The sequence below is a fragment of the Sus scrofa genome, chromosome 10 (assembly GCF_000003025.6).
Source record: "Sus scrofa isolate TJ Tabasco breed Duroc chromosome 10, Sscrofa11.1, whole genome shotgun sequence".
Taxonomy (NCBI): domain Eukaryota; kingdom Metazoa; phylum Chordata; class Mammalia; order Artiodactyla; family Suidae; genus Sus; species Sus scrofa.
The window spans coordinates 60,355,497-60,371,616 of NC_010452.4; the positions used below are offsets into that span (position 1 = coordinate 60,355,497).

At 44.3% G+C, this 16,120-nt stretch overlaps 1 protein-coding gene across 6 annotated transcripts in view; it reads left to right on the forward strand.

Moving 5' to 3' along the window:
• The window catches only part of USP6NL (USP6 N-terminal like), a 204,895-nt gene that overhangs the window by 161,992 nt on the left and 26,783 nt on the right, over window positions 1-16,120 (forward strand). For 5 of the 6 annotated variants that reach the window (XM_021064996.1, XM_021064995.1, XM_021064997.1 and 2 more), the window contains 3 exons: window positions 7,404-7,511; window positions 12,911-13,020; window positions 15,248-15,296. In XM_021064996.1, the coding sequence (XP_020920655.1) occupies window positions 7,404-7,511; window positions 12,911-13,020; window positions 15,248-15,296 (267 nt within the window). The remainder of the gene's footprint in view (window positions 1-7,403; window positions 7,512-12,910; window positions 13,021-15,247; window positions 15,297-16,120) is intronic. The other variant, XM_013980314.2, reaches the window with a different exon arrangement.

The following is a 16,120-nucleotide window of genomic DNA, read 5'->3' on the forward strand; positions in this document are numbered from 1 at the left end:
TTGCCCTTCACTGAGTTTGTGCTGTTTAAAACCTATTTTTAAAATTACACACGTCTGTATATATTACTTCTAACCTGATCAGAAAAGTCTTTAAATATTGGGAAGCTGTGAAGTTACTAGTTGGCAGAAATTTTCCAGAATTCTAACTTTCGCTTGAAAGGGCCAGTGTTACCAGTGGTAACAGATACCGTCGGTTGTTTTCCTCGGAGTGAGTGACAGGCTTACTTTATTTTGTTTGTTTCGGCCGCGCCCACGGCACAAGGAAGTTCCGGGGCCAGGGATCCTACCGGAGCCCCCGCAGCGACGATGCTGGATCCTTAACCTGCTGAGCCACCAGTGGGCGAACGCCTTCCTTCATGTACTTTGGAGAAAATTTCTGCGAAACGCCCACCGTAGATACCTCAGCAACCGAGGTCGGTCGGTCGGTTGTTCTGTCGAGCAGTGACGGCGTCCACGCGGAAGCCGTTGGTTCGGGCCAGGATTGGTGCCGGTGCCTGAGCGCTCCTCCTTGAGGCCGACGTGGGCTCCTGTGTGTGCCTCCCACCTCGCCACCCACAGTATTAGTAACATGCGCGTTCAGGATTGAGCTGGAGTAAAAGCTGTCGTGTCCCCGGCTCGGCAAGGGCACTCCCGCGTGACCTGACTTCCTCTCTCCACTCCGAGGTGAGGGAGGAACCCCCGCCTCCAGCGCGGCGCTTCTCCTGCCGCGCCTGTGCCGAGCTGCCAGCTTTCACCAGCACGGCTTTGCTGCTCCCCGTGCAGAAGCCAAGCCAGGGAAAGAAGCGGATCACATTTTAGTGTCGTGATGAAAATCGCTTTGCCCTCACGGCTTCCCCGTCTGTGGAGGGAGATGGCGGTGCCGTCTCGGAGGGATGAAGGCTTAACGGTGCCGGTGCCGCGCAGGGGGACCCCGGCCATCGCACCTCGCGTGTAGTAAGTAGGCATTCAGTGAGGTCAGCTCACCCTGTTAGTTTTTTGAAGGCAAGTTGGACAATCAAAAAAGTTCGAAGGAGAAAAGAAATCTTCCATAATATCCTGCAGTACGACACAGCTGGGTTAACTGTTAGGATTTTTGTCTATTTCCTCACACTTATTTCTATGTAATATTTTTCCCTTTGTACATGGATATAAATTATTGTATGTCAGCATTACCTCCCAAAACGTCCAGGGGGCCCCGGGTATTACGTAGAAGAGTACTGCCTGGTGGTGAAGCCGGGGACTCTCCTGGGTTCAAACTCCCGCTCTGCCACATTTCTCGTGTGACCTCAGCGAAGATGGTTAACCTTTTCCTGCCTTAGTTCACTGGCCTGTGAATTGGGGTAATCGCTGTCCTTCCCTGACAGAACCGTTTTGAGGATTAACCAGGTTAGTTCGTGGAAAGCCCAGAGAAGGGGCCCTGACGCTCAGCGTGCTGCGGTCAGTCAGCGCGGCCTCCTATCACATGACCGAAAGGCTCTGCTTACACAGAGTGGAGAAAGTTAGAGCCAAGCAGGGCTGAGCAGAGTGTCTCTGCACAGGACTCCACGGTGTCTTTAATGTTACACGCGTGGAAGTTTTCAGGAGGGACCTGAAAGTGTGTGACACGGCGTCAGCCACGAAGACCTTTTTGTCACGGGGTATCTCACAGGACTAACGTCTCTTTTCTTTGTGAGCATCCTAAATGTTCTGATATAAGTTCTTTTAGACTCTTGCTATTTTATCTTCATCAGGAATGAGTTCATCCAGGTGTTTGAGGACACGTTCGTTCAGAGGAGACTGTTGCTCAGGACACCTGTGCTCTTGTGTGACGCTGTCCTTCTCTCAGGTGGCCTACAGCTGACAGCTCCTTGACCCCATCGCTCAAGTGCTCACTACAGGATAAATTCCAGTGCGTTGCACTAGGCTTTCATCTCAGCTCGAGTCTAATAAAATACTTGTAGAATTATATGGCTTCATGGCCTTCTCTGGCATATGCCGGTCTGTAAGAGTAGGTAGGCCTCTGTAAAAATGAGCAGTTCTGCTAAGCTGTTATTCTGACAGCAAGTCTGGCTAAGGTACTTCCCAGTAAGAGCAAGTATAATAGAGCTCTTTCTTCCCTGTATAATTTTAAAGCACTTTCCCACAACTATAATGCTGGGATTATTCGATGATATGTATGGTCCAGTCCGATAGGAAACAGAATGCACCTTCTAAAAGAATTGCTGCTTTCAGTTCATACCCAGTTTTAAATTACATTGAAGTTAAAAAGTAGTATGTATCTTTCTGCTCTTCCAAGGGAAGGTATAAGTTTTCTCTTCGCAGACTCTCTATGTAGTAAGACAAAGAAATATTCTAAAAATGTCTTGAAATAAAACATAAAGCTCTTGGAGAGACTATTTGGATATTTTAGAATATAATCTTTAGTGAGAAAAAGCTGCCAGTAAGTTTGCTTTGTGTTTCCACAGTGACTGACCCCTATGTACAGTCATACTAAACTTTATTTTTTTAATTATTATTACTATTATTATTATTTTGCTTTTCTTTAGGGCCACACTCACAGCATATGGAGGTTCCCAGGCTAGGGGTCAAATCGGAGCTACAGCTGCCGGCCTACACCACAGCCACAGCAACACAGGATCCGAGCCGCATCTGCCACCTACACCACAGCTCATGGCAACACCGGATCCTTAACTCACTGAGCGAGGCTAGGGATCAAACCCGAGACCTCATGGTTCCTAGTTGGATTCCTTTCCACTGCGCCACGACAGGAACTCCCGTACTAAACTTTAAAAGAGAGTCTATTAAATGAAGAGAAGTTGCCTCTGCTAAGTGGAGGCCCTTCTGATTTACCCGGCCCTGGTGTAATTGTCCAAGCTCTGTCACAGCACTGCACCTACCCCCTCCCCACTCACACACACACTTTTTGGCCAAGTAACTGAATGGTCAGGGAACTAAGGACTCGTATTAGTCAACAGCCGATTTTACTGATGTGAAAACCACAGTGTTAGAAATGCATTTCTCAAGCAAGCTGAGGTTAATGATGAGCAGCCCTTCCGTCCAGATGCCGGGCTGGCTGACTGTGCCGTCTTTTGCCAGCTCTCCCTTGTGGAGTTTGTCTGTCGCAGGTCCGAAGGAAATAGGGTGCGGTTGTCGTAAGAGCACAGGGCCTCGTGGATGGTTAAAACTTTCAGAGCCAGACTCAGGAGGCTCGTGCCTCTTTGGGGACAGAGATGAAGGGGCCAGCGGAGCAGGGACGGTGGAAGGAGACGAAGGCAGCGAAGAGCATCGCCAGCTCAGAGGGTGAACTTCTGTTTCACGGGCTTTGCTTGCAGTGTTTTCAAAGTCCCTCAAGACTGAGCCAGCCTGTGGGGCCGAAAAGTTCCCTCCCTGGCAGCCGTGATGACGCGCATAGCAGTTATTGCTGTTTGGAAGTCACTGAAGTTGGAAAGCTGGGTTGAAAACATTAGGTCGTTTGACGGAATTTTTGTTTTGTTGATGGATTTTTAAATGTATCTGTGACTGAAATAGACTGCTTACTTTTATTGGCACGTGAACAGAGATGCTGGAAACAAAGGTAGATTTCAGCAACCTTATTTATTTGTTCTTATATCCATAAAATAAAATCGTAACGGAATTTGAAAGGTAGTACTTTTAAATTGGAATACTAAATTGTTGTTAAAATCCAGCATACAGAAGGTCTGTATCATGGTTGGTCAGACCATGATCTGTGAAGTCAGACTGCCCGAATTTCAGTTCTTCTTCCAGTTTATTAGCTGTGTGACTTTGAGCCAGTCACTTGCTCTTTCTACGTCTTAAATCTTCTTATCTGTAAAATGGGCATGATGATCCTAGTACCTACTTGTTTAGGAATGTAGAAGTGCTGGGAGGAATAAATTGATGGAGAAACACACATCCCAGCTCCCACTGAATAATCAGAGAGTGTTAGTGTAACTGGCGTTTGCGGTCTCTCTCGCTCTCATTGCTGTTGGGTCATCATTCCCTCACCTCATCTCCACCCGTTTCTCTTTGCTGGCAGATCCCTGCGTAGCCATCATACTGAGTTTGTTGTCATCTTCTCTGAAGGTCTCTCCTGACTTTCTCATGCAGAATTCCTACCCACCCCCCTCCATTATAGTGTCTCTAATACAGACTCGGGAGGAGAGCCACTGGGTTGAACCAAGAAAGAAGTGACCCCCCACAGCAGATTCACTGCCCCCACCCCCAAGACCTTTATCCCTAAACCTTTTCTGATCCCCCTTAGGTTCTCATGTGTCCTGCTCCGTAAGGGCTGAGCTCACCCCCACGGATTGGACAGGATGGTGCCTGGCACTCTCCCCCCACCACCCCCGGCCCCTCTAGGGGTGGGAGGGTCTCTCTTTCTGGACTTCTCCCATCCTGGTGTGATGCGCAGCTCTGGTAGCAATTCGTGCATGTGACTTTATCTCAGGGATTGTGTTTCTGTTGTAACTCTAAGGTTGTTATCTTCCCCACTGCACTGTGAGCGCCACAGAATTTCTTCAAGTTTGGTAGCCATTGTACCTGGTAAGTGTGGGTCATAGAGCAGAAAGTTATTGCAGAGTTTCTTTTTAGAATAAATGGAATGAATGAATGTTGTTCACGTATGAGTTGGGGTGACCAGCTCTCAACTTTTACTAAGTTCTACCACTTTATTAAAGTTGTGATCTCTAAGGGGCAGTGTGATGAAGCAGAAGTACCCTGAAACGGGAGGAGGAAGATGCCGCTCCCGACTCTGCAGGCCACTTCTCTGAACCTTGGTTGCCTCCCGTTTGAAGTAGAATTGCACCTGCTGTGCTGCCATTACAAGAGTTGTCGTAGAAAACATGAGTTACTGCTTTGTCCATTGAAAGATTCCCGCAGATGTAAGCTAGACTACTGTTCTGGAGAATTTGTGCTTTGATATAATTCCTACCCTGTTTTATAAATTTTCCAGAATTTGTCTGTTAGTTGAAAATTTGTGAAGAAAGGCATGTAACCATAATGCCAGTCTATCATGTAACAGTACAGGAATTTGAAAAGTAATAACTGTAATTTAAAATTCCTATTTTAGGGTCTCGTAAGTCTTTTTCTGTTATATATTACATGTATGCATACTTTGTATGCATTTCACTTTATTACCTCCCACAGCTAGAATCCAAGATATGTCCCTTTTTATCATTCCTTTTAGGTTTGGAATACAACTTTATCTTATGCTTTCTGCTCCTTGATTTCGTTAATATTTTCCATTCCATGTATTTTATTTTTTAGTAAATCCATTCGAGCAGAACAGTGGATACTGCATACATAACACTATGGTTTTAGTAATAGGGTCTTTAGGGAGTTCTCTGGTGGCCTAGTGGGTTGAGGCTCCTGTGTCCTCACCGCTGTGGCTGTGGTTGCTGCTGTGTGGTATAGGTTCAATCCCTGGCGCAAGAACTTCCACATAACTGCCTGTGTGGCAAGAATAGAAATATGGTCCTTGTTTTTTAAGAAAACATAAAATCAGTGTCTTCTACTAACTGGTAACATCTTGTGTGTGCGTTTGGACAGTTATTGAGTATTTTGTGATTCACTTTTAACATCTGTAAAGTTGGGGTCTGATATCGAATTGTTAATATGATTAGATGAGACAATGTATGTAAATTGCTTTAGTTTCCTGCACACAGTAAATGCTCAGTAAAAGCTGGTTCTGATTGTTCATGTTGATGGCCGTGTATCAGTGTTCCTTTTTTCCAGCCGTTTTCATATGTGCCTCATTTTTCATTTTAGCCCTGGAGTAACGCTGGAACCATTAACTTTTTATTTCTACCAGAAATCTTTCGATTGCATCCTCTAGTTGAATCATGGCCATTTGACTGATGTTTTGTTTTTCTAAATATATATTTAACTTTAGGATGAACAGTGAACGGCAATTTATGTTCAGCCGTTTAATACGGAATTGAATGAAGACAATACTGTCTAAAGTCTTTGTAATGATACAGTATAAGAAATACATGCGGTTCTGATTTTACTGCATTTTTCTGTATGTTGAAATGAATATAGATGGTCAACTTTCTTAGGAAAGTAAATTTTAAGTTCACTTTTTATAAAAACCCACTCTCCGTTTGTAGTCAGTCCTGAGTGTTGAGAACGTGGGAAATGCTGAAGTAGCAGAGTCTAGTTTACACAAAGCCTTCCTGCCGAGATTCCCCCAGTTACATCTACTTTCAGAGTTAAAATGCGCTGTTTGCAGTCCGCTGAAATTTCAAATTGGAAACATGTTTCCACTGAAAGAATAAAATTGAAATTATGTAATTATCAAATTGAATCAACTTCACAGTATTCACCGTTTCATAGACAGTTATTCTACAGTGTTACTCATTTAAAAATCACATGATCAGAGCTTCTTAAAGCCCCATCATGATTTAGTTACTGAAGGTTTTGCTCTTAAAAATCTTAGTAGTGTAATTGTAGAGGTTGAAGCTCTGCTGTAGTTCATAGCTCATCAGCATTTCAATTATTTGAACTTGCATCTTGTTTTCTTAGCCATGCTATTTAAATACATTATTTTTATTGTAAAGATAACTATGTACTTATTCTTACCTCACTAAGTTTCTCCCATAATTTGTTTAATCTTTTCCTTTTAAGTTCCATCTACTTTTGAGTTTCAAAGGTTCCTTATGCACAACTTTGTAATGAGCATAATAGGTTTATATGTTATTTTGAATGTGTAATTAGCCTTGAGGAAAAAAGATGTAAGAATGTGCAGAGACGTCTGTTGAGTCTTAAGATTGTTAGAGCGATAGCAGTGAACTTCCAAGGACCCGAAGAATTGATGGTTCTGATGATGATTTATATGTAACTTCATTCAAAAGTGATGGTGCTCCTTGATGGAGACTTACCACTGTTTTCATCTGGTCAGACAGGATCAGTGGCTTTCCTGAAGATTCTCTCCAACAGTGAGAGGGAGGGAGGGAGGGAGAGAATGAGTGTGTGTGTGTGTGTGTGTGTGTGTGTGTGTGTGTGTGTGTGTGTGTGTGTGTGTGGTGGGGCCTGTGGGGTGTTATGTGGTTCACACTGAGTTATGAGATAGAAGGTTCTAGAGAGACTCTACCCTCCATGAAGACACGTTGACCCAAGAGGACCCTGTGCTCTTTGGAACCTTTTAGGTGTATGAGGGAAAGGAAGAAGATGTGTAACTGGTTAATTCTGTCAGCAGGATGTTCCCAGCTTTAAAAAGAGCACTGACCCTGCCTCGGCGCACCGCGGGAGCACCCTCGGGGTGTAGGGAGTACTCGTGGGCCGGACACACGCAACATCTTCCTCCTTGTTTATTCCGTCCTTACTGCGGGGGTCTGAAGAGTAAACAGGAGAGCATCCAAATGTGCGGTGTAAATTGTATCAGTTATCAGGAAAGACTCGTCTCAGCTTTGTCCACTCAGAACTCACTATGTGTGTCTTTTACTAAGTTTCATAGGAGAATTTACAAAGGAATCCCACTCCAGCTCAGAGGTGAAGTCTGGGCTCTACTCCTGGAGATCCCGAAAATGAAGGAAGAAACAAGAGACCTTTATAGTGTGAGTAACTGCCTGCCTGATATTTTGAATCAGTCAGTGTTGGGGCCTATTCGTAAGGAAAATGGCCTAACACCTGTTGGAGCTGCTCGTTTCCTATGTAGTATTAATAATAGATTTATAGTGTCACTTTCAGAGTTTTGGGGAAAAGAACAGAATTAATTTTATCCAACAGCTGCCTGGTATGATTGACTGTTTTATTCTTCTCCCCTCCCCTCCAAGATTATTATGGTATTTCTAGGTTTTATTGTTTATTAATAAGAAGTAAAATATTTCACTCATTGGTCAGTTATGCTTTCTATAAAGGAGCCAGTGCATTAAATTTACCTCTTTGTCATCTCAGCTGTGCCCTTTCAAAACCTAAATTATATTAACCTTTGAAAGGAGTAAGAAACATAAATCTAAAAAGAATTTTAAATATGTTCCTCAGAAAATATAAATAGAATAAAATAAAATAACTGAAATAAAAAATTATGATTTAAACCCAACACCAGTTATAAAAGGGGCTTTGGAATGCGCTTTTGAGATTTTCATATTTATGTATAAATAAATAAAATTTCATCAAGATATAAAGTAATAAATATTGGTTACTTTAAACAAGTACTTGTTTTTTATGACTAACAGGCTTTTAAAATTTGCTGTTTGGACCCGACACAGACTGTGAGTTTATGTCCTAGAATTTTAGAGCTTCAATTATTTAGACTGTTGATTAGATACTTGCTTTTAATGTCGTGGTTTTAGAACCAGTGTTGAAAATGTGTCTGAGAGAACATGTAAAATCTAACCCCAGCACCTGGAACAGTGTGCCTGTCATATGCTAGTGCTCAGTACATGTCGCTTTAATTAGTGGAAGAAGAAGGTTTTAGTTAGCATGCTGTGTTTGTTTCCTAGAGCTGCCACAACAAAGTACCACGAGCCAAGTGGCTTAAAACAACCGAAATGCACTCTCGCAGGTCCGAACTCTGAAGTCTGGCACCCGGAGCGGGCTGTCTCTCAGGGCTCCAGGGCAGCCCACTTCCTTGCCTCTTCCTGGATCCTGGAGTTGCCAGCATCCCAGGCATTCTCTGGCTCGAGGTGGCTCCACTCTGGTCTCTCCCTCCGCTTTCACGTGGCCTTTCCCGGGTGTGTCTGTGTCGCTGTGTCTCACCTTATGGGGACATGGTCATTGGTTTAGGGTCCACCCTAATCCACTATGACCTCCTCTTAACTTGTCTGCATCTCTAAAGACCCCATGTCCCAAGTTCTGGGTAGACTGGAATCCTGAGGGGACACGGCCAACCCAGTGCACATGCCAGTCTCAGAACTGCGGTTCTCAGTTATATTTTAGACTTTTTTATATGTAGAATAAAAGTATCCAGTGGCTGCTTAAGATGAGAACCATAGTAAACACCAGTATGTAGTAATCACAGCAGAAGAGATGACTGCCCTGGACCAGTCTCTTGAGGCTAATAATTTCCAACACTATCACAAACATTATTTTTACTGTTTAAGATTCTTCCAGCATATAACAGTCTTCTTTTCTCAGTCACACTGTCTTATTCGCTCTTTCCAAAAGTGGTATATATATTCCTCTCCTGAAGTTGGAAATTTTGTGGCAGTAAAACTACTTTTTTTCAATCCACTGAGATTTTTCTCAAATGATGAAATTGTCCTGGCTCCTGAGCTGATGCTCTTACCTACTAATTTCTCCTATTCTTTTCCTTTTTTTCTTTTTTTGCCTATGCCTCTGGCATGTGGAAGTTCCGAGGCCAGGGATCGAACCCGGGCTGCTGCCATGACAATGCGAATCCTTAACCCATTGTACCACCAGGGAACTCCCTCCTCTTCTGTAATGGTATCTCCTTGCTGTTTGTCTCTCTTGTGTCTGGTGATGGATTTGACACTGCAGAGCCCTGTCCACATTGGTGAGCAACCTCGCCGGCAGCCTTAGCAGGCCGAGTAATCTTGTTGGCCAGACCCATAGTGGGGAGTGCTAGTTTTTCGTCTAGATGCCTTCCAGTGTACTTCAGCCCTCAGGTTCATAGGTTCATTAGATCCTATTCCTTTTAAGTAAAATGTGTATCTTTCTTATTGTGACACTCACGGACCTCAAGCCACCCAATCTCAGAGATAACCTTAGAAGTTGCTTTTGTTAGGATAAGAAATATGCTTGATTTTCTGATTGGAAACATGCTTGATTGATTCTGTGCATTAGGTTGTAACCATTCTAGGACATGAAGAATCTTTGCTCTATTATTTTTTAACCTGCTTAACTGGGCTTTGCTTCTGTCATGAGGTCCTTTTTCTGTTGGATTTTCTTGTTCTCTGGAGTAACTGGTATTATAGGCGTGTTTGGGTGTTTTTCTCCCTTTGAACTAAATTTCATCTTAAAGCATGTTTCAGCCTGTCTTATCAGAGTTTCCCTTCTGTGTTCTGATACCTCATCTTCTACCAGGAGGCCTTAGAACAATAACCGAAACCTCTTTACTTGCCCATTACCTTGTTTTCTTGAAAGATATTTAACGGACAAATATGTACAGAGTATTATTTTTAGGCTATATTTTTGTAATGTCTTCTGGATCAACTTTCATCAGAAGAGTACACAATAATAGTTCAGTAGTTGTATGGTTCTAATACAATGGAATAAATAGCTTTTTTGTTCTTCAGAACTCTGAAGTGTTTTAAAACTCTGCAGAAGTGCACATGTTTTAAAAGGTTACAGAAGCTGCTTTCCCTGAGCTCCTACCTCGAGACACAAAAATACACATACTCAAAAACACTTAATATACATATGTATGTTCCAGGTGGCCTTCTTTTTTCCACTTTTAGCTTAAAGCAGGAATTAGCAGTTACATATATACTTATTAGAATTAATTTTAACAGAAATATATATATTTCCAGTACATGGTAAATAGGTCAATATAATACTTGTATGTAAGGTGTTTAATTAGAGTTGGCATGGCTAAGTATAAATTAATATAAATTTTAATCTCTCATCTGGTTAAACATACCCATTTTTCCCCTGAAATGCCTTTTCCCCTGAAATGCCATTAAATAGACCACAGAGAGGTTTTTTAATAAAGACATAACCACATGGAATGAGAAAATGGGAGAAGAGATAACAGCTACCAGTTTTTAGAGACCAGAATTCAAACAAACATTTAGTAATCTTAGTGACCCTGAGAAAACTGGAGAAGCACCTGATCCATATCTCAGAATCTCCCAAAGGCTTTATGTTTGCCAATTCCACGTACCTCTGAGAGTGAAACTAAAAGGAGTAACAGTGGGAGTTCCCCTCGTGGCGCAGCAGAAACAAACCTGACTAGGAACCACAGGTTGCAAGTTCGATCCCTGGCCACACTCAGTGGGTTAAAGATCTGGCGATGCCATAAGCTGTGATGTAGGGTCGCAGACGCGGCTCGGATCTGACATTGCTGTGGCTGTGGTGTGGCCGGTGGCTGCAGCTCCAGTTAGACCCCTAGCCTGGGACCTCCATATGCCTCCGGTGCGGCCCCCAAAAAGACTTAAAAAGACAAAAAGACCAAAAAAAAAAAAAAAAAAAAAAGTAGCAGTGGTTGAGAGTCTGTTGTAGAAGCGGAGTTCCTGAGTCCCCTCCCCGATCCTGCAGAGAGGGGGTTTTTGTTTGGCTGTAGAGAAGCAGACCTGTGCAGCAGGGCTGCATAAGGAAGGCGCAGAGCAATTGCGTGTCCTGAGGCAGGGAGTCCAGCCTCTCCTTCCACTGGGCTCCTGGCAGGAGAGCAGAAGAGTCTGCTTTAGGAAACCTGACCAGCCCAAAGAAATCCCCCAGACTCCTGACCTCAGGGGAAGCCCAGCAGAACTGCCCAGGCAGCCCGTGAAGCCCCGTCTGCACGCAGAGCTTTCCGTCAGCTTTTGCAGGGCTCCTTTCACATATGAGCTGACAGGAAAGGAGCTGGGCACCAACGTGGAAAACAAGAACAAGTGGGAAAAGCAATTTGTGAGAAGGAGACTATAGAGCAAGAAGAAAACCAAAGAACTCTTGCTGATGTCTTCAGAGGGATAGAGAGATTGCATCCATAAAACAAGTATAGAAGCTATAAAAGGAACATTTGAGAACAAGGCAGCTTATGAATATAAAAAATGATAATAGAAATGAAAAATTCTAGAGGAGGGTTGAAAATAACAAGTGAAGAAATCTGCCAGAAAATAGATTGTGAAGTCAAAACTCAATGAGTTTTTAAGATTGAAAAGATCCATCTAATCCCCAAACCTATGGCTAAAAATAGATCCAAACCAAGCACAGAAATTGGAAGTTTCAGAACTTGGAGATAGAAAATCTTACAAGCTTCTAGAGAAAAAGCAAGTTTCATAAAAAGGAAGGATTTAAAATGGCGACCCTGGAAGCTAGAAGACAGCGAAGGCCGTGCCTTTTGAGCAAAAACATTTTCAAATTAGAATTCTGAAAGAGCCAGATACCTAAGAAAGAAGGTAGAATTGTCAGACATTCAAAGTATCAAAAAAGTTTATTTCCCACACACCTTTTCCCCAGAGCTCCTGGAGGATGGGCTCTTCCAGAACAAGGGAATAAACCAAGAAAGACATGAGATTCAGGAGACAGTGCACCCAAGCCAAGGAAGGCCCAACAGGTGGTGAAGACCCCTGCTGAGCAGCAGGTCCGAGAGCTCTGGAGCCTCGTCTCCAGGGAACAGAAATCGGGATAGGGCCCATTCTATTGGAACAGCGCCAGGAGAGGTTGACGCCACCCGAGCGATAATCCACTTGAGTATGGATTGAACTAGCGACAAGTATGTAGCAGACGAAGCAAGGGGCTCCCGAACCCCGGCTAGTATCCGTGAGGATGCCGGTTCGATCCCTGGCCTCGCTCAGTGAGTTAAGAATTCGGTGTTGCCGTGAGCTTCAGTGTAGGTCCCAGACATGGTTTGGATCCTGTATTGCTGGGGCTGTGGTGTAGGCCAGCAGCTGCAGCTCTGATTTGACCCCTAGCCTGGGAACTTCTATATGCTGCAGGTGCGTCCCTAAAAAGAAAAAAGAAAGGAAGGAAAGACAAAAGAAAAGAAAGCAGATCATGAAACAAGTCAGTGATAAGCCCCAAGGAAAACATGATACTGTGCTGAAAAGAAAAAAGGAATTATAGTAAACTGCACGGCTCAGCTGTGAAGAGTCTTAGCAATGCACACCCCACCCCAAATTACAATCCGGCTGCGTTGTCAGAATGAGAGGGAGGAGGCTGCTGGGAGAAGGGAGGGGTTGGAACAGAAGAAAGGGGGCCTGGACGGGAGAGAAACCTGTAACTATGTAGCTTTTCATGTTTTCAGTTTTGAAATGACTTTCCTAAAGCAAAAGTTTTTTGATGAGAATTACTTTTTTTTTAACAACTGATTTCCATAAAAACGTGCTTTCTTCCCTTCTTTTTTCCTCTTCAGAAATTAAAGCACAGAGCCCGGGGCTGCTCACCAGATATCAGACAAATAGACCTTGATGTCAACCGCACATTTAGGGACCATATCATGTTTCGAGACAGATACGGTGTTAAGTAAGTAAAGTCTACTGTTAGGAACTAGGAATAGCATTTATAAATAGTCTGTATCAACCTAAAATAAGAATGTTTAGTATGTCTTATATAGAGACAATTTTGATTCCAATTCTAAAGGTTTAAGTTTTGGCAGATCATTTTGTCCCTGCTGTGTGGAATTTAGGATCTAATCACAGGTGAGGCTTTAAAAAGACAAAAAAAAAAAAAAAAAATGAGTTAACTTAGATTTTAATCTTTGACATAGGAAGAGCTGTAACATTGCTATAAAATCGTTTTATGACCTGGGGTTAATTAAATATATGTAGATACTTTTTTTAAGTTTTAGAAAAGAAATGAAGGATTGTGTTACTTTCTGAGAACCATGCCAGCAATTGCATATATTCTTCTAACCTTGACTCCATGTACCGGTGAAACTAAAACATTGGGAAATGAGTGTATGAAGTGACTGCAGCAGTTAATGAACATGAAAGGTGCAGTTTTGCTGACCCTCCCCATCAGCTGGGGTTCAGGCAGAGAAACGGGAACCAGTAAGAGCTTTATCAGGAGGAATGGGCTTCCACATGTCCAGGGACGGCCGGGGAAGCTCCTGGTCCCTGGGTGGCCATCAGGAAGCGGGCAGCCGGCACCCACGGGAGCTTTGAATACCTGGGGGGTGTAGCCTCGCCAAGTTGGCTGTCAAGCTCACCATCGCAGTCCATCCTTGTCAACCTAATTTCCAAAAAATGGACAATAAAGTCGTTCTTGGGCCTGACGTGGTACAGCTGTTCTGCTTATGACAGAAACTTTGCTGACCTCTAACCCACAAAAGGATGCAGAGTCCTTGGGGGGTGTTGGATGTGTGTAACCTAAATGCTGCGATATAGTCAACTGTTATCAAACACTGCACGTTAAATAAGGGAAAAGAGAGGAAGGAAACGCATCTGAAATAAATACAGGTATATACACAAACAGATACACCCCAAAATAAGGGCGAAACGCTCACCACTGATAGAGGCCTCATTTCTGTGACTGGGCCTGTGGTCGCCACTGGTTTACGAGCTGCCGGCCCACTGCCTCCCACTTTCCTGTCGCTCTCACAAGTTCCCCGCTGGGCGGGGCTCCCTGCCTGGTGGCCTGGAACCTTCATCCTTAAGAGTCCTGCCTGAGTTTGGTAGTTTTCTGTTGACTTGAAGCCCAGGGTTCAGTGATGCTAAGAGGCACCGTTAGTGTTCTCTGGGCTCCTGGCGGGCTCTTCCTTACATCCTGTGTCTGAGCAGCTCGCCCTCCCCTCCACGACCAGGACCAGTCACGCCAGTGGTGCAGTTGCTCCCTCTTTGCCTCTTGATTTGGAGGTGTGAGGGCCCCAAAGTGGCCGGGCGACTACCTTGGCTTCTGGTTCCATGGAATCGCTGTGTCTCCCGGTAGGGACCTTCCTCCCTGTGGAAGCAGGGCCTCTAGAGCAGCAGAGCCCAAGCAATGGGTCGGGAAGCAAATGTTTTGTTAGCAGGCAATTAGAGGTGGGGGCGGGAGCCACTCCTGTTGCCACCTCAGATCTCAGGCCCCTGAACCCAGGCTGTGGGAACAGCAGCGCTGACACCGGAGGCTGGCTTAGGGCCCCTACTGCTTCCTGGGAGACAGCTACCCCACCCTGCAGGGTCTTGCAGCCCCTGGCACTCCATGCAGCTTCAGAAGGCCGTCCTTGGTTCTGCCCAGCTAGCTGCTGCTTTCTAGTAAGAAGAGTTCAGTGAGAGAGGGCAACACTTTGAAAAATGGTCTGTGCTTTTTGGTATAAATTCTGTCAAAACGAATGTTATCTAGCCTCAAGTTTAGCTTGTACGGCATGTTGTTTAAATTTGAGCTTGGGATCATGTCTTTATTTTTTCTTTATCTTTCCTTCTTTTAGGGCCGCACTCGAGGCATATGTAAGTTCCCAGGCTTGGGGTCAGATCGGAGCTACAGCTGCCGGCCTACACCACAGCCACAATCACATGGGATCTGAGCCATGTCTGTGACCTATGCGACAGCTCATGGCACCACTGGATCCCCAACCCACGGAACAAGGCCAGGTATCGAACCTGCATCCTCATGGATCCTAGTCGGATTAGTTTCCTCTGTGCCACAGTGTGAACTCTGGATCATGTCTTTATTATAATAGTAGTTTTTAAGTTTATGATTTTTTTTTAAGTTTATGGCTTTAAAAGTCTGTGAAATAACTAAATGGTGTTCCATCTCCATGTATTTTCTCTAGGCAACAATCCCTGTTCCATGTCCTTGCTGCATATTCTATTTATAACACGGTAAGTCGGAGCGTGCCTGCCCGCAGCGCTTTGAACTGTGTTCTGAGCAGCCAGAGGGGATCTTTGGACGCTCCTTTTGGCCTGCGATGCTTCATCTCAGGACGGATGGGGCCCTCATGGACTCCTTATCTTCCTGAGGCTCCTGTGGCAGCTCCAGGGCCTTAGGGCAGAGCTGGCTTGGAAGTGGAAAAAACCCCACTATGACAGCAAATCTCACTTTTCCTCTCTTCCTCCAGACTGTTCTTTTATGTTTTCTGTCTTGTCTTATTTTAAGCACATAGGACGGGAATGAGCAGGGCTTGAAGGACAGGAAGTGGTAGCTAGATGAATTTCTCCTTGACTCTTGATGACTCTTCATGGCCCCAGAGGCTGCCATTCAGTGAGGTCCAGATGGGATACTCATTGAACCTGCTTGCTACCTCCTGGAGTAGGCCAAAACTAAAATTTTAGTAATAGAGCATGTTCTTAAGGCACATATTTGTTACTCTGGGGGGAGAGAGAATTTGGGAGAAAGATCATCTAGTGTTAAAACTAATATAGATGTGCCAAATAAATGCCTGTTGACTGGATTCCGGGAGGGACACCTTTAACCGAGTATCACTGCTATGGTGATCCGAAGGGTTGGGGTTCCCTGGTGGCTCAGTGGGCTAAGGATTGGATGTTACATGGCGCAGATTCGATCTTGGCCCTAGGAACTTATGCATGACGCAGGCACAGCTCAAAAAAATAATCAAAAGCTTTATGTTACAAGGGACAGAAGTTCACTCAAACTTGGGCAAGTTAAGGGACTTCGCGTAGAAATGGCGCTCGTGGGAGGTGAGGGG